Source organism: Tachyglossus aculeatus, chromosome 10 (genome assembly GCF_015852505.1).
Source record: "Tachyglossus aculeatus isolate mTacAcu1 chromosome 10, mTacAcu1.pri, whole genome shotgun sequence".
Lineage (NCBI taxonomy): Eukaryota > Metazoa > Chordata > Mammalia > Monotremata > Tachyglossidae > Tachyglossus > Tachyglossus aculeatus.
This window is the reverse complement of record NC_052075.1, coordinates 50,674,511-50,695,759: the sequence shown is the minus strand read 5'-3', so window position 1 is coordinate 50,695,759 and position 21,249 is coordinate 50,674,511. Positions and strand designations below refer to the sequence as shown.

At 57.3% G+C, this 21,249-nt stretch overlaps 1 protein-coding gene across 1 annotated transcript; it reads right to left on the bottom strand.

The window, feature by feature from the left end:
* Positions 1–3,995: 3,995 nt before the first annotated feature.
* On the bottom strand, positions 3,996–19,710 carry GRIN2D (glutamate ionotropic receptor NMDA type subunit 2D). Its single transcript, XM_038752823.1, is given in 13 exon segments — positions 3,996–4,589; positions 4,591–5,214; positions 5,665–5,897; positions 6,398–6,585; positions 8,439–8,599; positions 11,587–11,816; positions 12,010–12,135; positions 13,601–13,754; positions 15,371–15,539; positions 16,005–16,216; positions 17,049–17,163; positions 18,073–18,656; positions 19,243–19,710. Coding segments are annotated over 13 exon segments (3,858 nt in total).
* Between the last annotated feature and the right edge of the window lie 1,539 nt (positions 19,711–21,249).

Genomic DNA, 21,249 nt, shown 5'->3' with positions numbered 1-21,249 from the left:
GGCTCATAGTCAATCCCCATTTTATAGATGAGGTAACTGAGGCCCAGAGATGTGAAGTGACTTGCCCAAAGTCACCCAGCTGACAATTGGCGAAGCTGGGATTTGAACCCATGACCACTGACTCCAAAGCCCGGGTTCTTTCCACTGAGCCACACTGGGATCTTTTAGCTGGGATGTGGGGCACTCCCCCTGATCTTTTAGCTGGGCTGTGGGGCACTCCCCCTTCTAGACGGTCTCTGTTGCTGAATTGTACCTTCCAAGCGCTTAGTACAGTGCTTGGCACACAGTAAGTGCTCAATAAATGCGATTGGGATGAATGAATGGAGCCGCCAAATATCTGGCTGCCCCAGCCTGGTTGCTGTGAGCTACTGGAAAAGGATTGTTCTAGACTGTAAGGTCATTGTGGGCAGGGAATATGTCTGCTTATTGTTATATTGTACTCTCCCAAGCGCTTAGTACAGTGCTCTGCACACAGTAAGCGCTCAATAAATGTGATTGAATGATTGAGTGGATGAATGAATTGCTCAACCCAAAGGCCCGATCCCCTCACTCCCAGGAGGGTGAAAAACCAAACCTGTCAGAGTTATTAGTAATAATAATAATTCTGGTTTTTGTTAAGCACTTACTATGTGCCAGGAACTGTTCTAAGCGCTGGGTGGATACAGGCAAATCGGGTTGGACACAATCCTTGTTCTATGTGGGGTTCACAGTCTCAATCCCCATTTTACAGATGAGGGAACTAAGCCCAGAGAAGTGAAGTGACTTACCTAAGGTCACACGGCGGCAAGTGGCGTTAGCTCTACCCACTACGCCATGCTGCTTTCCTAAGGAGGTGGTGTGGTCTAGTGGAAAGAGCTTCAGCCTGGGAGTTGGAAGTCCAGTTCCGCCACTTACCCTGCTCTGTTAGTTCTGCTACTTGCCTGCTTTGTGACCTTGGGCAAGTCACTTAATTTCTCTGGACCTCAGTTACCTCATCTGTAAAATAGGGATTAAGAGTGTGAGCCCCATGTAGGATAGGGACTGTGTCCAGTCATTAAATTTTATCTACCCCAGTGCTTGGCACATAGTAAGCACTTAATAAATGCCATTATTATTATTGCTACAATAATAATAATTACAGTACTTGTTAAGCGCTTACTATGTGCCAAGCACTGTTCAAAGCGCTGACTGTGAGCCCAATGTTGGGTAGGGACTGTCTCTATATGTTGCCAATTTGTACTTCCCAAGCGCTTAGTACAGTGCTCTGCACACAGTAAGCTCTCAATAAATACGATTGATGATGATGGGGAGGTTACAAGGGGATCAGGTTGTCCCCCAGGGGGCTCATGGTCTTCATCCCCATTGTACAGTTGAGGGAAGTGAGGCACAGAGAAGTGAGGTGACTTGCCCAAAGCCACACAGCCGACAATTGGCAGAGTCGGAATTCGAACCCATGACCTCTGACTCCAATCAATCAATCAATCAATCAATCAATCGTATTTATTGAGCGCTTACTGTGTGCAGAGCACTGTACTAAGCGCTTGGGAAGTACAAGTTGGCAACATATAGAGACAGTCCCTACCCAACAGTGGGCTCACAGTCTAAAAGGGGGAGACAGAGAACAAAACCAAACACCAAAGCCCGTGCTCTTTCCACTGAGCCACGTTGCTTCTCTAAGCATTCCCCAAGCGTTTTGAACAGTGCTGTGCGCGCAGCGAGTGCCCAACAAATACCACTGATGGATTATATGTATATATGTTTTTACGTATTTACGTATTTAATACTCTATATATTTATTTTACTTGTACATATTCTATTTATTTTATTTTGTTACTATGTTTTGTTTTGTTCTCTCTCTCCCCCTTCTAGACTGTGAGCCCCCTGTTGGGTAGGGACCGTCTCTATATGTTGCCAACTTGGACTTCCCAAGCGCTTAGTACAGTGCTCCGCACACGGTAAGCGCTCAATAAATATGATTGAATGAATGAATGAGTCCCCCATCCCCCCCGCCTCACCTCCTTCCCCTCCCTACAGCACCTGTATATATATATATATATATATATATATATATGTTTGAACGTATTCGTTACTCAATTTATTTATTTCATTTGTACATATTTATTCTATTTATTTTAGTTTGTTAATATGTTTTGTTCTGTTGTTTGTCTCCCCCTTCTAGACTGTGAGCCCGCTGTTGGGTAGGGACCGTCTCTATATGTTGCCAACTTGGACTTCCCAAGCGCTCAGTACAGTGCTCTGCACACAGTAAGCGCTCAATAAATACGAATGAATGAATGAATAAATAAATACGATTGAACGAATGAATGGAGTGAATTAACGAGTATTGGATCCCCGTTTTGCCGATGTGGAAACGGTGGGGGGGCATAGAGAAGTAAAGGGACATCCCCACGGTCATGCAGCACGCAAGAGGGAGAACCGGGGCTTGAACCCAAGTCCTCTAACTCCCGGGCCCAGGCTCATTCCATTAGGCCACACCATTCCCGCCGGTGGACAGTTCCTCTGCGGCAGAGGCCTGAGGATGATGACAAAGCAGTTAAGGCCCGAGCCAGAGGCCTGAGCCAAATAGCAGAGACACTGGGAAAGACCCAGAGGCAGAAACGTGGACCATTAAACACCAGGAGAGAGACAGAGGGATGGACGGAGCTGCTCCTCCCCTCTTCCCCCTCTTCCTGATGTCTCTCCGTGCCTAGGTCCCCGTGTCTATCTCTGAGTTGCTCCGATTCCCCCGTCTCTACTTCTCCATCTTCATCTCTTCCGTGTCGCTCTTTCCCCGTCTGTCTCCCCGGTCCCGGAGGGAAAGAGGAGCCGGGAGCAGATGGAGGAGGCATAAAAACGTGGTTTATTCCAATCACTCTGACGTCTGGGGTCCCTGATGCCCGGGTCCCCCCCCCCCACCCCCAATCCCAGGCCCGCTTCCGTTCCGGGGGCCGGACGAGGGTCTCTGCTGGCGGTGACAGGCCCCCTCCTCTAGGGCCGGGGGGCTTAGGGGTGAGGGAAGGTGAGCAAGAGGTTAGACTGGAGGGGGAGGGAGAGTGGGAAAGATAAGAGACGTACTCAGAGGCAGAGATAGTGGGAGAGGGCATGAAGAGAAGGGAAGCAAAGGGGCCAGAGAAAGTGGGTGGGGGCAGAGGGGTCAGGGCGCACACAGAGGGTTCAGTGGAGAGGTGGGGCAGGGGAGGGCTGGGGCGGGGGTCAGAGTGAGGGAGGGAGGGGTCACAGTTTGCGTGGACGGCTCTCACAGTTTCGTGTCCCGATGATGGAGGTTAAAAAGAGTCTGGCTCCCAGGGGCAGGGGGCAACCCCGAAGTCCAGGGCCACAGGGAGCAACACAGTGGTAGTGGTGGTGGTAGTGGCGGCGAGGGGGCCCAGGGGGTAGGGGGTGAGCCCGCGGGGCCCGGGCATGTGGGGCATGTGCTTGGCGTGACCCCCTCCCATGACATTAAAAAGCCCTTGTCAGGATTAAAAAGCCCCCGGGGCTGGGCCCCTTCCCTTCCACCTGCCGGAGGGGCAGGGAAGGGGGAGGCCGGGACCCTCGAGCTCTGCTCCCGCGCCCTACCCAGGTCCCGGAGTCTCCGAGGCAGAGATTTGTGCCCTCTGCCCCGTGTCCCATCCTTGGCCCACAGAGCCGCGGGCGAGGCCCGGGCCCGGAGCTCCCCGACTGACCACTGCCCCCCTCAGCCCCCCATCTACGTTCTCCGTCCAGTCACTCCCCGGGGGCCTCCGGGTCCCCCTGGCCCGACCCGGTTCTAGCGACTCCTCCGCGCCCCATGTCTTTTCTGTCTTTCCGCATGCAGCCTCCGTCCATCCGTCCGTCCGTTACAGGTCCCGTGGGGCTCTGCGACAGGCTTGGCGCCTCCTGGACGGCGAGGTGGTCCCGGGCCTGCTCCGGGCTGGAGGGGGGCGGCCTGGGGAAGGGGGCCAGGCGAGGCCCTGAAGGTGGGTCTGGAGGAGGCGGAATGAGTCCCGGGGAGGGACGGGGTGGGGTGGGGGGGTGGGTCATACCTCCGACTCGAGGCTGGAGAAGTGAGCGGAGCCCCGACGGGCCCCCAGCTCGGCCCCCCGGCTCTGGCGGCGGGGGGCGGCGGGGGGCAGGGGGCCGGCCCAGCGGGCGTGGGGGCAGCGGCGGGAGGGGGCCAGAGGCCGGGGGACCCGGGGGCAGGTGCTGAGGTCCTCCAGCGAGCGTGAGGTGGGAGCGGGGGGCTCCCAGGCCCGGCGGTGGGGGGCCCGGCGGGGCCGGGGCGCCCGGCGGGGAGGCAGCGGGGGCGGCGGGGCGTGGCGGGGAGCCCGGGGGCAGCCGCAATGGGCCCGGCGGTGCCAGTGTGGGGGCACCCAGGCGCCCCAGCCCTCTAGGCCCTCTTCTGAGTAGCTGAGGTGCCGGTGAGGGGGCAGCAGCTCGAGGCTGGCGCAGTGGCGGCAGTGCCAGCTAGGGTGGGTGCTGGGCGGTGGCAGATAATCCCAGCTGCCCCCGCGCCAGCCCCCCAGCTTGTCCACTGACCAGTAGCGCCCCGGCGGGGGGCCTAAGCGGTCTGGGTAGGGGTAAGCAAAGTCAGGGTACCACCAGGGGTCCAGGGAGCCCCCCCCACCCCCCCCCGCAGCTCTCCGACTCGTCCGAGTCGGACAGGTCGAGGTAGGGGCAGGGCGGCGGGGCTGGGCGGCGGGGGGGCGGGGGCCGGCTCTCCGGGGCCCAGCGGGCCGGGGCCGGGCCCCCCTCGTCCTCGTAGGCCAGGTGGCAGAGGGCCGAAGGGGGCCGCGGGGGGCTGGGGTAGCCGTCTGGGACCTGGTAGCGCCCCGCCCCACCACCCCGCTCCGGGCCCTCCTTCTCCCGCACGATGGCAAAGTAGGACGGGGGTGGCTTCTCGGGGCCACGGGGGGCGGGGGGCGGCGAGGCCGGGCGGGGGGCCCGGGAGCTCCGGGCCGGTGGGTCCCCCAGGCCCTGGGGCTCGATGGGGCCGTAGTAGCGGTGATAACCATCGGCCAGAGCCCCGGGCAGGGGCGGGCGGGGGGCCGGGGGCTCGGGGGGCCCGGAGGGAGCCTTGAGGCGGCGCCAGCGGTCGGCCGCTGCCCGCTCCCGGGGCAGGAAGGGGCCCGGGGCCGGGGCCGCGGGCCGGGGGGGTGGGTACGCGGGGCTGGGCAGGGGCAGGGGCAGGGGCTGGGGCGGGGGCGGGGGCTTGGCTGGAGGTAGGGGGGTCTCGGGACTGCAACAGCTGTACATGCCCTGCGGAGGCAAGCGGAGGGGAGAGGGGTCAGAGGGCAACTTCGCCACACCCTGACGCATCATCCGGCCCTGACTCGCGGCAGGCAGCCACGGCCCTCAATCTAAGCGACCCACACCCAGGTGTCCTGGGCCCTCCTCCCCCAGGGCCCTTCCTCCTCTAAGTCCTGTCTCCTGTTTTCCCTAGCCAGGCGCTCCTGCCTCGCCCTCTGGCCCACGGCTTGGGTGACCGGTCTCTCCCGGCTCTCTCCCCCCCACTTCCCCCCCAAAACCCCTCTGTTCCCCTGCCCTCCCAGAGGGTCACCGTTCCGCAGGCTGGCCAACAGTGGAGAGCGAGAGGAGGGGAAGGAGGGAGAGGAGGGGGAGGAAGAGGAGAGGGAAGAAGAGGAGGGGAGGAACAGGAGGGGACGGAGGCCTCTGCTCTCCCCGCTTTGCCCTCGGGCCCCCCCGTACCCGGGAAAAGGCGAGCAGGAAGTCCATGCGCCCGGCGGGCCCCAGGCAGTGGCGCAGACGCCAGTAGACCAGGTGTTCCCAAGCGAAGACGAGGAGCGACAGCCCCATGGCCACCAGCAGCATGTAGAAGACGCCCGCCATGTTGTCGATGTCCAGTTTGCTGCTCATCACTTCGATCTTGTCGTTGTGGCAGATCCCGGACAGCCACAGCCGCTCGAGCATCTCAATTTCATCTGGGAGGGAGGGAGGTTGGGGGGTTGGCGGGGTGTCCTCTCCCCTCCCTGCCCTCCCAACCTCAGACTCACCGCAGGACCCCAACCCCCAACTCTTGTCACCTCAGAGTCACCCAGTCCTTCAGGCCCCTACCTCTCCCCCGCTCAGGGTCACCCTCCTTCTGGGCCATGACCCCAGGCCCCCAGGTCTTCCCACTTCAGAGTCACCCTCCCTCTGAGCCGCAGACCCTCGGGCCCCTAGTTTTTCCCCACCCCGAGGTCACCCTCCGTGTGGGTGGCGGACTCTCAGCCCCCAATTCTTCCTGCTTCAGGGTCACCCTCCCTCTGGCCCGTGGGCCCTCAGGCCCCCAGCTCTTTCCCATCTTAGGGTCATCCTCCCTCTTGGCCACGGCCCCTCAGCCCCCAGCTCTTCCCCCCCTCAGGGTCACCCTCCATCTCCGTGGTAGTCCCTCGGCCCCCAGCTCTTCCTGCGTTGGGGTGGCCCTCGGCCCCCTCCATACCGTCACCCAGGAACTGCAACAGGGCCAGGTCGATGGGCCGTTTCCAGCGCGAACCCTTGTGCAGCGCGATGCCGTAGCCCGTGGTGGCGAAGACTTTGCCGGAGCCGATGGTCACCAGTTTGCAGCCCTCATCCTTGCGCGCCATGTAGTTGAGCACGGCTGCGTCGTAGATGAAGGCGTCCAGCTTCCTGGGGAACACGGAGCCGGGAGGGGGTGGGGGGTGGGAACGGAAGCGGGCACTCAAGCCGGGACCCCTGGCCTGAGTACCCCAGAGCTTTCTGCCCGCCTCCTTCCCTCTATCCCGTCTGCTTCCTAGACCTCCCTCTCCCCACTTCTCCCTCTCGGATCCAGCCCCGGGCACCACCACCGGGAGAAACCTGGGCCGGACGTGTGCTGAAACTTATTCTGGAGCTTTAGAAATAATAGTAATAATATTAATTATAATAGTGATGATGGCATTTGTTAAGCGCTTGCTATGTGTCAAGCACTGTTCTAAGAGCTGGGGGAGATAATAATAATAATGATGGTATTTGTTAAGCGCTTACTATGTGCCAAGCACTGTTCTAAGCACTGGGGGAATGCAAGGTGATCAGGTTGTCCCACGTGGGGCTCACAATCTTGATCCTCATTTTCCAGATGAGGTAACTGAGGCCTAGAGAAGCAAAGTGACTTGCCCAATGTCACACATTTGACAATCGGCAGAGCCAAGATTTGAACCCATGACCTCTGACTCCAAAGCCCGGGCTGTTTCCACGGAGCCACGCTGTAGACACATGCTAATCAGGTTGGACGCAGTCTCCGTCCACACGGGCTCATGGTCTTGATCCCCATTTTGCAGATTAGGTAACTGGGGTCCAGAGAAGCGAAGCGACTTGTCCAAGGTCACCCAGCCGACAAGTGGTGGAGCCAAAATTAGAACCCAGGCCTAATCTGATTCCCAGGCCCATGCTCTATCCACTAGACCATGCTGCTCCCATGGGCCATATCCGGGGCAAAGACAACAGACCCCACCGGGCATCCGGTGAAGCAGTGTGGCTCAGTGGAAAGAGCTCGGGCTTTGGAGTCAGAGGTCATGGGTTTGAATCCCGGCTCCGCCACGTCTGCTGTGCGACCTTGGGCAAGTCACTTTACTTCTCTGAGCCTCAGTTACCTCATCTGTAAAATGGGGATTAAGACTGTGAGCCCCACATGGGACAACCTGATCACTTTGTATCCCCCCAAGTGCTTAGAACAGTGCTTTGCACATAGTAAGCGCTTAACAAATGCCAACATTATTATTATTATTATTATTATCCAGGGACCGCTCCTACCGTCCCCCAATCCACCACCATTACTCCTTGCCTTCCTTTCTCCACCCCTGGACCACACCCCTTCCTGTCCTCTATCCCTGCTGCTCCATCCCATCAATCAATCAATCAATCGTATTTATTGAGCGCTTACTGTGTGCAGAGCACTGTACTAAGCGCTTGGGAAGTACAAGCTGGCAACATATAGAGACAGTCCCTACCCAACATTGGGCTCACAGTCTAGAAGGGGGAGACAGAACACAAAACCAAACATACTAACAAAATAAAATAAATAGGATAGGTACAAGTAAAATAAATAATAAATAAATAAATAGAGTAATAAATATGTACAAACATATATACATATATACAGGTGCTGTGGGGAAGGGAAGGAGGTAAGGCGGGGGGGGATGGAGAGGACATTTCAGAGAATGTGTCTGTGGTATGGTACTCTCCCAAATTCTTAATACAGAGCTCTGCACACAATAAGCGCTCCAACAACCTGAGCGATTGGTTGAAGGTGCAGAACTGCACAGTGGATAGAATGCAATTAATGATAATAATGATAATAACGATGGCATTTGTAAAGCGCTTACTATGCGCAAAGCACCATTCTGAGCACGGAGGTCGCGCCGGGGAGGGCCAGGAGTAAAATCGGGGCCCAGGCCAGCGTACCCCCACGCCTCCCCGTCCTGCCGTGTCTTCCGGAGCCCTCCCAGATCTCCGGACCCTCCCCAGCCCCGGCCCCCGCTGACCCGGCCTTGAGCTGCATCAGGGCCTCCTCCACCCGGGGCTGGTTGTAGCGGACCATGTAGCTGTGCATGTCGGGGTAGTTGCTGCGGATGTTCTTCTCCGTGGAGCCGTTGGGCACCGTCCCAAACTTGAGTGGGGGGTATTGCTCCTGGGGCCGCTGGAACTAAAACCCGGCGGGGGACAGGGAAGTGCGGGGGTTGAGTCACTTCGCTCTCCAGCCAGGACTTGGATTCCCCTTCCCCATCACCCCCACATGCTTCCCAGGGCTCTTCCCACCCCTCCGGTTTCCCTCAATCCTCCCAGTTCCTCCCCACCCCCACTGCTTCCCTCATTCATTCAATCGTATTTATTGAGCGCTTTTGTGTGCAGAGCACTGCACTAAGCCCTTGTAGTAAGCTCCCATTTCCTGATTAATAATAATGATAATGCTGGCGTTTATTAAGCGCTTACTATGTGCAAAGCACTGTTCTAAGCACTGGGGAGGTTACAGGGAGATCAGGTGGTCCCACGGGGGTCTCACAGTCTTAATCCCCATTTCACAGATGAGGGAACTGAGGCCCAGAGAAGTCAAGTGACTTGCCCAAAGTCACACAGCTGGCAATTGGCAGAGCCGGGATTGGAACCCATGACCTCTGACTCCAAAGCCCGGGCTCTTTCCACTAAGCCACGCTGCTTCTCTTCCCATCTCTTCTTGCTTCTTGCTTCTGCCCCATCTCTTCCCTAGCCCCCCATCTTCTTCAGTCCTGGATCCCGTTCTTTGCCCTAGCCCACCCACCCCGACTCCCCCAGCCGGAAACTCCCAGACCAACCCAGCCTCTTTGCCTGTCCTTTGGCCCCTAGCTCCTCTATCTATCTTGTCCTTGAGAGGCAGGGCGGCTTAGTGGGAAAAGCACAGGCTGGGAGTCAGGGGACCCGGGTTCTAAGGCCGGCTCTGCCATTTGCTTACTGAGTGATCTTGACTTCACTTCTCTGGGCCTCAGTTTCCTCATCTGTACAATGGGGATTCAATACCTGGAATGGCCTCCCTCCCCTCATCCGCCAAGCTAGCTCTCTTCCTCCCTTCAAGGCCCTACTGAGAGCTCACCTCCTCCAGGAGACCTTCCCACACTCAGCCCCCTCCTTCCCTTCCCCACAGCACCTGTATATATGTATATATGTTTGTACGTATTTATTACTCTATTTATTTTATTTGTACATATTCTATTTATTTTATTAATATGTTTTGTTTTGTTGTCTGTCTCCCCCTTCTAGACTGTGAGCCCACTGTTGGGTAGGGACCGTCTCTCTATGTTGCCAACTTGTACTTCCCAAGCTCTTAGTACAGTGCTCTGCACACAGTAAGCGCTCAATAAATACGATTGAATGAATGAATGAATACCTGTTCTCCACCCCATCCCCTTTAGTCTGTGAGTCCCATGTGGTATGGGGACTATGTCCAGCCTGATTACCTACTCCAGTGCTTAGCCCAGTGCTTGGCACATAATAGGCACTTCAATCAATCAATCAGTGGTATTTATTGAGCGCTAACTGTGTGCAGAGCACTCTACAGAGCCCTTGGGAGAGTACTATATAACAGATTTGGGAGATATTCCTTGCCCACAAAGAGCCTACCATTGTTATTCTTATCATCTCTCCCTCTTTTCCCTTCCCGCCTCAACTCCACTAATCCTTCATGCCTCCTGGAACACCCTGCCCCCCAGCTCAATCAGTCAATGGTATTTATTGAGCACTTACTGTGTGCAGAGCACTGTTCTAAGCACTTGGGAGAGTACACTATAACAGAGTTGGTAGACACATTTTCCCTGCCCACAATAAGCTTACATTTTAGAGTTGCCCAACTCTCGCACGATCAATCAATCGTATTTATTGAGCGCTTACTGTGTGCAGAGCACTGTACTAAGCGCTTGGGAAGTACAAGTTGGCAACATATAGAGACAGTCCCTACCCAACAGTGGGCTCACAGTCACAGTGGGCTCACAAACCAACGTCTCACTCCCATCTTCTAGTCTGTAAGTTCATCCTCGTTGTGGGCAGGGAAGGTGTCTGTTTATTGTTATAGTGTACTCTCTCAAGTGCTTAGTACAGCGCTTTGCACAAAGTAAGCACTCCATGAATATAACTGAATGAATGAATGAATGAATCCTTTAGTCTTGCTCTTAGGTGCCTGACATCTCTGAGCCGCTGACTCAACTCCCCTGCCTCACTGGTTCCCCCAGGCCCTCCTGGCTCTCTCCCATCAGCCATCCATCCCTCTTGCTCCTCCTCCTCCTCCTCATCAATCGTATTTATTGAGCGCTTACTGTGTGCAGAGCACTGTACTAAGCGCTTGGGAAGTACAAGTCGGAAACATATAGAGACGGCCCCTACCCAACGACGGGCTCACAGGCTAGAAGGGGGAGACAGACAACAAAACCAAACCTGTAGAGGGGTGTCAAAATCGTCAGAACAAATAGAATTAAAGCTCTATGCACATCATTAACAAAATAAATAGGATAATTAATACGTACAAGTAAAATAGAGAAATAGATCTGTACAAACCTATATACAGGTGCTGTGGGGAGGGGAAGGAGGTAGGGCGGGGGGGGATGGGGAGGAGGAGAGAAAAAAAGGGGCTCAGTCCTCATCTGTCTGTCAACCAGTCAATCAGTCAATCACTCAATCATATTTATTGAGCGCTTACTATGTGCAGAGCACTGTACTAAGCGCTTGGGAAGTACAAATTGGCAACATATAGAGACAGTCCCTACCCAACATTGGGCCAGTCAGTAGATAGCATTTTCATTTATTTTAAAATGCTGTTTTGTTAAGGGCTTACTATGTGTCTGGCACTGTACTAAGCGCTGGAGAAGGTACCACCTAACCAGATTGGACCCAGTCCATGTCCTAAATGGGGCTCACAGTCTTAGCGAATCAATTAATCAGTGGTAATTATTGAGCGCTAACTGTGTGCAGATGAGGTAACTGAGAAGCAGAGGAGTGAAGTGCCTTATCCAGGGTCACACGGCTGACAAGTGGCGGAGCCGGGATCAGAACCCAGGTCCTTCTGTCTCCCAGGCCCGTGCGCTATCCACTAGGCTACACCGCTGCTGACTGAGTGCTTGCTGTCTTCCGGCTGTCCCCGTGACTCCCCGCTTCCCCCACGGCCCCTACCTTGCGGTCGCTGAGGCCGGAGACGGTGTCCACGTACTCCTCCTGGATCATGAAGGCCGCCAGGTTGGCAGTGTAGCTGGCGAGGAAGATGACGGCGAAGAAGGCCCAAACCAGGACCATGATCTTGCTGGTGGTGCCCCGCGGGTTCTCCACGGGCACCGAGTTGTTGAAGACGAGAGCCCAGAGCAGCCAGATGGACTTCCCGATGGTGAAGGTGGAGCCGCCCGGTCCTGGGGGCGGGGAGGGGGAGATGGCACGGGCTGGCGAGTGGCGGGGAGGGGACTAGGGGTAAGCCAAGACCGGGACAACGGGGCTTCTGGGCAGAGGTGGACCCTCGGGGTGCGGGGGGGGGGGGGACCGACAGGGTTGACTTTCGGACCCGCCGAGGAGTCGGAGGGATGGACGGATGGACGGGACACTCACTCTTGCCAGTGGCCAGGCTGCGGTTGTAGCCCACGGGGCTGAGATATTCGAAGATGAAGACGGTGACGGCGACGACAGTGAGGCACATGACGAACATCATGACCCATACGGCCGGGCTGTACGGCTCTGAGACCGGTGCGGGAAGCAGGGGGAGGAGCTGTAAACGACCCCCTCCCCGCCCCCCAAAACCCCAGTGCACCTCACTAGGGTCAGTGACCCTCCATCCATTACTTCATTCATTTGGTTGCATTTATTCTACTTGTACATAGCTATTCTATTTATTTTATTTTGTTAGTATGTTTGGTTTTGTTCTCTGTCTCCCCCTTTTAGACTGTGAGCCCACTGTTGGGTAGGGACTGTCTCTATATGTTGCCAATTTGTACTTCCCAAGCGCTTAGTACAGTGCTCTGCACGTAGGCAGCGCTCAATAAATACGATTGATGATGATGATGATGATTTATTCAGTGCTTACTGTGTGCAGAGCACTGTACTGAGCATTTGGGAGAGTACAATACAACAATAAATGGACACATTCCCTGCCCAGAGGCCGTCCCACTGAGGGGACAGTCCCCCTCTAGACTGCAAGCTGGTTGTGGGCAGGATTTGTTCTGATCACTTGACACCTGTCCACGTTTTGTTTTGTTGTCTGTCTCCCCCTTCTAAACTGTGAGCCCGTTGTCGGGTAGGGACCGTCTCTATATGTGGCCACCTTGTACTTCCCAAGCTCTTAGTCCGGTGCGCTGCACACAGTAAGCACTCAATAAATACGACTGAATGAAGGAAGATGGAGAGGGGTGGAAGTGTATATAGCTATAATTCTAGTTAGCTTATTTAGAGAGGCAGTGTGGCTCAGTGGAAAGAGCACGGGTTGGGATTCGGAGGTCATGGGTTCAAATCCTGGCTTCGCCAATTGTCAGCTGTGTGACCTTGGGCAAATCACTTTAACTTCTCTGTGCCTCAGTTCCCTCATCTGTAAAATGGGGATGAAGACTGTGAGCCTCATGTGGGACTATCTTATCACCTTGTATGCTCCCCAGCACTGAGAACACCTGCACACATGTTTTGTTTTGTTGTCTGTCTCCCCCTTCTAGACCGTGAGCCCGCTGTTGGGTAGGGACCGTCTCTCTGTGTTGCCAACTTGGACTTCCCAAGCGCTTAGTCCAGTGCTCTGCACACAGCAAGCGCTCAATAAATACGACTGAATGAATGAATGAATGTTCTGCACATAGTAAGCGCTTAACAAATGCCATCATCGTTATTATTATTATTATTTATCTATTCTGATGGTATTGACACCCGTCTACATGTTTTGTTTTGTTGTCTGTCTCCCCGCTCTAGACTGTGAGCCCGTCATTATATGTTGCTGACTTGTACTTCCCAAGCGCTTAGTACAGTGCTCTGCACACAGTAAGCGCTCAATAAATACAACTGAATGAATGAATGAATAGTGTACTCTCCCGAGTGTTCTGCACACAGTAAGCGCTCAATAAATACGACCAAATGAATGAATGATTGCCTGGACTGGAGGAGTTAGGGGAGAGGGAGGAAGCCCCGGGGAGGAGCAGGCGGCAGCGGGGACATCAGCGCTCACCCAGGAAGGCAGATGGTGAGACTGTTCCATTGCTCCGGGCCACCATGACGCTGATGCCCGTCTCCACAAAGGGCACGGAGAAGTCCACGATCTCGGACCGCTCCTCGTTGATGGTCAGCGAGCCGATGGCCATGTCGGCCCGCTGGTAGAACACCTGGCCGACGGGTGCATGGACGGCAGGAGGAAGACAGAGGTGAGGGGCAGGGGTGGAAGAAGGCAAGTAAGGGGTGAGTCGAGTCCTACTCTCTCCCTCCCCGCACTGAGCCCTGATTCCTCAAACTCTCTCTGCCCCCTTGCAAGCTCCTCAAGGGCAAGGGTCGGGTCTACTCACCTCGGCTGCCCTCTCCCAAGTGCTTAACTACAGTGCTCTGCCTACAGTACTGCTCCCAAAATCCTGTGGACTGACTAATCGACTGGCTGACATCTCCGGCCCCGATCTCTCTTCCTCTCTGCAGTCTCACATCTCCTCCTGCCCTCAAGACATCTCTGCTTGGATTTCTTGCCATCACCTCAAACTTAACATATTAAAAACAGAACTCCCTAAGCAGCGTGGCTCAGTGGAAAGAGCCCGGGTTTTGGAGTCAGAGGTCAGGGGTTCAAATCCCGTGACTTTGGGCAAGTCACTTCACTTCTCTGGGCCTCAGTTACCTCATCTGTAAAATGGGGATTAAGACTGTGAGCCCCACGTGGGACAACCTGATCACCTTGTATCCCCCCAGTGTTTAGAACAGTGCTTTGCATATAGTAAGCACTTAACAAATACCATTATTATTCCCACCTAAACCATGTCCTTTCTCTGACTTTCCCATCACTGCAAACAGCACCACCATCTTTCCTGTCTCACAAGCCCATACATAACCTTGGCATTATCCTTGACTCGCCTTCATCCAACCCACATATTCAATCTATCACTGAATCCTGTCGGTTCAACCTCCACAATATCGCTAAAATCCGTCCTTCCCTCTCCGTCCAAACTGCTACCATGTCAATCCAAGCACTTATCCTATCCTGCCTCGATTACTCTATCGGCCACCTTACCGACTTCCCTGCCTCCTGTTGATCCCCACTCCAGGCCATATTTCACTCTGCTGTCTGGATCATTTTTCTACAAAAACGTTCAGGCCATAACTCCCCACTCCTCAAGAACCCCCAGGGGTTGCCCATCCACCTCTGCATCGAACAGAAACTTCTTACCACCGGTTTGAAAGCCCTCAATCCCCACGCCCCCTCCTACCTCATCTCACTACACTCCTACTACAACCCAGCCCAAACACTTTGCTTGTCTAATGCCAACCTACACTTTGAACCACGTTCTCTTCTTTTTCGCCGCCGACCTCTAGCCTACGTCCTGCCTCTGGCCTGGAACGCCTTCCCTCTTCATATCCGACAGACAATGTCTCTCCCTCCCCTTCAAAGCCTTATTGAAAGCACATCTCCTCGAAGAGGCCTTCCCTGGCTAAGCCCTCTTTTCATTTTCTTCCACTCCCATCTGCCTTTCTGTGTCATCCTGACTTACTCCCTTTATTCATCCCCATTCCCAGCCCCACAGCACTTATGTATACGTCTGTAATTTATTTATTTATATTAATCTCTCTCTCCCCCTCTAGACTGTAAACTCGTTGTAGGCAGGGAATGTGACTATCATTCTCCCTCAAGTGCTTAGTGCAGTGCTCTTCACACGGTAAGTTCTCAATAAATATGATTGATTGACTGCCCTATCTGTATGCCCTCCTCCAGATCCCCCAGCCCCTCGGGCCGGCCCCCGCTTACCTCTCCGATCATGCCGTTCCAGACCCCGTCGATCTTCTTGCCGTGTTTACCGTTGGTGACCAGGTACAGGTCGTATGTGAAGCCGATGGTTTGGGCCAGGCGCTTGAGAATGTCGATGCAGAAACCCTTGCAGCAGCGCTTCTCGGGGCGGGAGGCGTCCGATGGGGGGCTGAGGATGGGGGAGAGAAAGCTGGGGAGTGGGTTGCCTGGGTTTCTGAGCAGAGGCTGGACCTTATGGGGAATAGGGGACGGTGACCGGGGATGGGTGGGGCTCGGTGGAGGGAGGCAGGTAGAGCCCTGGTCTCGGTACCAGGCCCGGGAGGGAGGGGAGTTGAAGGGCTCAGCTCCCTGAGAGGAGTTGGGGGTCAGGGAAGAGAGGGAATGAGCTGGGAGGAGAGACACGAGTTCCTGAGGGAGGTGAAGGGTCTGGAGCAGGGGTCCCTGTTCTGGAGATAGGTAGAATATCTGGGGCAGGGGTCCTGGGTCCATGAGGGAGTAGGAGAATTGGAGACAGTAATTCGGAGTCCCTGAAGGAGTTAGAGAACAAGGTTCCTAGAGGAGCAGGGGGAGTGCCAGAGCTCCCGGGAAAGGGAGGGGGTGGTCCTGGGAGAGTAGGGGGCAGAGGGCGGGGCACCTGTGCGTGCGATTGAGCTGGCTGCGGCAAGGCACAGAGTCGCGGATGCAGGTACCGCTGAGCGGGTCAGCCGGCTCCACGATGACGAAAGGCCTCTCCTCCAGCGTGGCCACCGTCAGGTGCTGAGCGTCGTCCACCGGCTGCAGGAAGCGGCCGTAGCGCGACCACACAGGGTACTTCATTCGCAGAGACTGCCGCTCCCAGCTGCCCACCTGGGCATGGGGCGAGGTGGGCCTGGGGTCAGGGGCCTGGGCTGCTCCTCGCCCCTTCCCCATTCCCACCCCTCCAACCCCGACTCTCCAACCCACCACCTCACGCCCATTCTTCCCCATTCCATTACTGAGTCTTGGGACTCTCTCTCTGTCTCTCTCCTGCCCTGTCCCTTCTCCCTGCCCCACTCCACCTTCCCCCCAGTTTCCTTAGCTCTGCCTCTGCCCAATCCCCATATTCATCCCACCTTCCTTCGTTCTCCAACCCTAGATCCTCCATCGTGCCCTGCTCTGACCCAGCTCTATCCCACTCTCCATCTGGCTCCACTCCATCATTCCCCCCCTCCCAGCTCCATCTGCCCAACTCCAACCCTCCCCTCCACCCAACTCCGTGCCCCTGGCTCTACCCCTCCCATCTCCATCCCTCCCTCCCTCTTACCTAGCTCCATCCCCCATAATCCAACCCCCCTATACCCATCCCCCCACTTTTTTTGGTATCCATCAAGTGCTTCCTATGTGCCAGGCACTGAACTAAGCGGTAGAGTAGATACAAGATAAGCAGGTTGGACATAGTCCCTGTCCCACAAGAGGTTCACAGTCTTAATTCCCATTTTACAGATGAGGTCACTGAAGCACAGAGAAGTCAAGTGACTTGTCCAAGGTCACCCGGCAGACAAGTGGAGGAGCTGGGATTAGAACCCAGGTCCTCCGACTCCCAAGCCCGGGTTCCTCCCGCTAAGCCATACTGTTTCCCATCCCGATCCCTCCCTCCATTCCACTCCAGGATAACCAGAGCCGGGGCTGGAGGCTGGGTGCCTGGGTCCCTTCCACTCACCACCTCCCAGGTGCGCTCTTTGGTGAGAGAGATGACCACCAGAGACGGATTCACCAAGAAGCCGTCCTCATTAAAGGAGTAATCCCGACTGTCCCAGGTGATGTTCATGAAGTACCTGTGGAGGGGAGGTGGGCAGAGATGCTCAGCAGTGAGGGGCAAGATGCCCCAGGAACTCAGTGGTAAGGGGTATCTTGCCCCGGGACTCTCCAGACTCTGGGGCACTCTTAATGATCTAGGTCCCAGGGGCGGGGGTGGGAAGGGCTCTGAGGAAGGGGAAGGGTCCAGTCCTGCAACAAGCAGGGAGTCTGTGGCCCAGAAACTTGAAGATCAGAGCGGGCAGCTCTGTAGGCCTCGCAGAACCTGGAAAAAGGAGTTGGGGTCTCTTGCCTGCTGTCATCCTCTAGGAGAAGGGAGTGGGAGAGGCGGGGAGTCTATCTGAGGGGCAGGGAGAGACAGGAGGGGGGTCTGGAGAAGAGGTGAGCTTGGAGAGTGAGAGGTAAGCCAGGGTAGGGCTGAGGCTAGAAAAGATGAAACTGCATCTGGGGAAACTGAAAGGGGAAGGAGGCCAGTCTGAGATGTGGAACCGGGAGGGAGGAGGAAAAACCAATAATAACAATAATTATGGTATTTCTTAAGCGCTATGTGCCAAGCACTGAGGTAGATACAAGGTAATCAGGTTGGACACAGTCCCTGTCCCACCTGGGTCTCACGGTCTTAATCCCCATTTTATAGATGAGGGAACTGAGGCACAGAGGAGTTAAGTGACTTGCCCCAGGTCACGAGAGGCCAGAAGATGGTGTAAGATCAGAGGAGGAGACTGAGGAATGTCGGGAGAAGGGTGGGGAGAAGTGGAGAGGACAGGGAGTAGGAAACCGGGGGCAGAGGGGTTGGGGCAGGTAGGACCAGGTGAAAGGGAGGCTCAGGACAGGTGGGGCAAGGTGGGTAGGGGGGCCCGGGGCAGAAGGAACTTAGGGCAAGTGGGGTCCGGGTAGGCGGGGCCCGGAGCAGCGGTGGACCGGCTCACCGGTGCAGGTTCTCCCCCCGCCGGCTTCGATTGGAGGCCCGGCAGTCGTGGCCAAAGTCAGGCAGGAAGCCGTAGTCCCGCAACAGGGCCTGGGCCCCCCGGGCCACAACTGCCACTCCCGTGGCCACCCTCTGCGCCAGGTCATCCCGCCAGCCGGCCGAACGCACGGCAAAGAGCCCGGCCGGCAGGGTCCCCACTAACTCCCCGCCGGCCAGGTGGGTGCCCACGACGAACCACACGTAGCCGGGGCCCGTCAGACCGGCGGCGGCGGCGGCCCGGAACAAGGGCTCCGCCTCCTCGCGGGCGCAGTAGAGCAGGCGGATCTGGGCGCTGAGGCCCCTCAGGCGGGCCCCCAGCACCGCCTCGTCCGCTCCCGGGTCCAGGGTCAGGGCCCCGCGGTGCTCCCAGCCGATGAAGGAGCCGTCCGTCAGAGCCTCGATGTAATCCAGGAAGTCCTGGTGGCCGGGGGCCCGCGTGGTCACCGCCCCGAAGGCCGTCCAGTCGTACTCCTCCAGCACCTCGAAGATGACCTGCAGCTGTTGCTCCGTGGATGAGCCCAGCTGGAGGAAGGTGGAGCCCTTCTCCTGAAGGGGAGGGTCAGGGGCAGGATCAGGGGCCGAGGAATTACGAGCCCCAGCAGGCAATATGGCAACGGGGACGACGTATCCCAGAGGACAATTAGGTGTGGGGACTCCAAGTCCCAACGTGCAATATGGGAATGGGGACTACGCATTCCAGCATGCAACGTGGGAATGGGGACTACACATCCCAGCAGGCAATTAGAGATGGGGATGCCAGGTCCCAGCAGGCAATTAGGGATGGGGACTCCAAGTCCCAGCATGTAATATGGGAATGGGTACTACACAGCCCAGCAAGCAATAAGGTAGAGGGACTCCAATGCCCAGAATGCTACATTTGAAACAACTGTAGATTTTTGCCCCATTCCAGGGTCCTACTTCTTCCCCCAGGCTCTGCTGATCCTCTTCAATCCCTGCCCTCCCCACTAACCCTCCCACTCTCCCCACCAATTTTCCTCCCTCTCCTCTCCTCAGGCCCCTTCCCCTTATCACGAGCCCCTCCCCTCCCCCTGGACAACCCTGCCCCTCTGCCCGCCCGTCTCTGCGCCCCTGTCGCTCGGTCTCTGCCAGCCGCGGCGGCGGCGGCGGGCACCTTAGGGGTGAGGACGATGGCGGCCCCGCCGTTGACGCCGACAATGGGGACGGCGGTCTGGGCGGAGACGAAGTCAAGGATCTGGGCCACCGCGGGGGCGCGGGAGTCGTCCTCGAAGACCACGCCGTGGACACGCAGGCCGGACAGCAGGTCGCACAGCTGCAGCACCAGGCTGCGGGGGTTGGTGTCGTTGAGGACCAGGGCCACGGGGCGGACGTCCAGCCCAGGGCCGCCCACGGCCGACGTGGCGGGGGCCAGGCGGGCGGCCTCGGGGGTGTAGGAGGCCCCGCTGAACACCACGGCCACATTGAGAGCCCGGGGTCCCCCCGGCCCCAGACCCCCGAAGGGCCCCCCCCGGGGCTCCGGGAAGGGGTTGGCACAGGCCAGCGCCAGCAGCAACAGCATTCTAGCGGGGCCGGGCGGGCAAGGAGGGCCTGGAGGGCCGGGCCAGGCCCGGGCTCCACTCATCTCCCGCTGGCGGGCGGCGACCTCTGGGTGGAAGGGAGAGGGGGAGAGACACAGAGACACAGAGAAAAGTGGGCAGAGACAGACAGAGAGGGCAGAGAGACAGAGGCGGAAACAAGAGGGGAGACTCAAGGAAGGTTAGAGAGCAAAGGGGAGGAAAGAGAAGAGGAAACGGGAGAGCCAAAGGAGGAGGGCAGAGGGGTCAGAGGGAAGAAGAGAGGAGAAAGGGGGAGTCAGGGCCAGTTTAGATACAAGGGCCCCCATCCCGAGCCCCTGCTCCAGGAGCTTCCCCCCCAACCAGCCCTCCCCACCCAAGAATAAGCATTCCCTGGAGGAGTGAAGGAGAAGGCCCGGTGGAGGGGGATCGGGGGGATGCTGGAGGTGTGGGGAGGGGGCCGCAGCTGTGGAGACGGGCACAAGCTGGAGGGGCGGGAGGTCCGGGAGCCTGGCACCGTGCCCAGAAACGCTTAGCAAATTGGAGGGAACAGAGAGTCCTCTTCCCCAGAGGGGGGAAGCGGAGCTGGGCAGCTGGGAACCTGGGTCCCCAAGGAGCACAGGGCCAGGGGAAGGGGAGTCTGGGGTGTGGGGATGGGATGTCCGAGTCCCTGCGGGGCGGGGAGGGGTTAGTGGAGAGGGGAGAGTCAAGGCAGGGACAATGGGCGGGCCCCCCCGGGACAGCGAACTTGGGGGTGGAGCCAATGGGCACCGGAGTCCCCTAATTGCGACCGGTTGTCGGAGCAGCCTGGACAGGTGACCGTCAGTCTCGAGGCTGGTTGCCATGGCAGCCGTCAGCCTGAGAAAGGTGGGGGGAAGGGCAGGAGCAGGATGCTCTCACACCTTGAGGGGGTCCCCAACCCAGAGGCTCGGGGTTCCTCTCCTCCCGATCTTCCCAGCCAGAGTCCAGAGGTCACACCGCCCCACTTCAGCCCCAGATGGTGGGGGATCATGGAGGGTGGATGGAGGTGGGAGATCCAAAGCTCCCCCTTCGCCCCCGCAGACCTCCCCTTCCCTAGCTCCCAAATCCCCCCACCTCAGGTCCCCTAGATCGGGGTCCGAAGACCCCATGTCCCTGTCCGGGGGGGATGCGGCCAGCCCTGGGGAGCAGTGACAAGCTGCCCTCCCTGTAATTGGCGGATGGGAGGGGGCACTTGGTTGCGGCCCCTCCCTCCCTTCCTTCCAGTTAGCGCCAGGCACACGCCTGCTTGATTAGAGCCCAGAATAGCCAACCCCTAGCCACCCCTTCTCCCGCCTCCTCCCCAAAATAACCCGGCAGCTGCAGCTTGGCCCCCTCGGGGTTAACATGCTCCCCTTCCCCCCTACCCCAATTCCTTTCCTCTCTTCCTCTCTCCAAGGACTGGCTCACTCCCCCAAATCAATCCCCCCCCTTCCCCAGATCCCACACCCCCTCACGCCCCCCCCCCCCCCCTATCAGCTCCCCTCAGGTCACAGCCTGGGCCAGGCCGGTGGTCTGTCCCTTCAGTCTGCACCGTGCAGGCCCCAGGGGTCCGAGGCCCCTGAAAGAACATCAGACGGGGAAGGAGG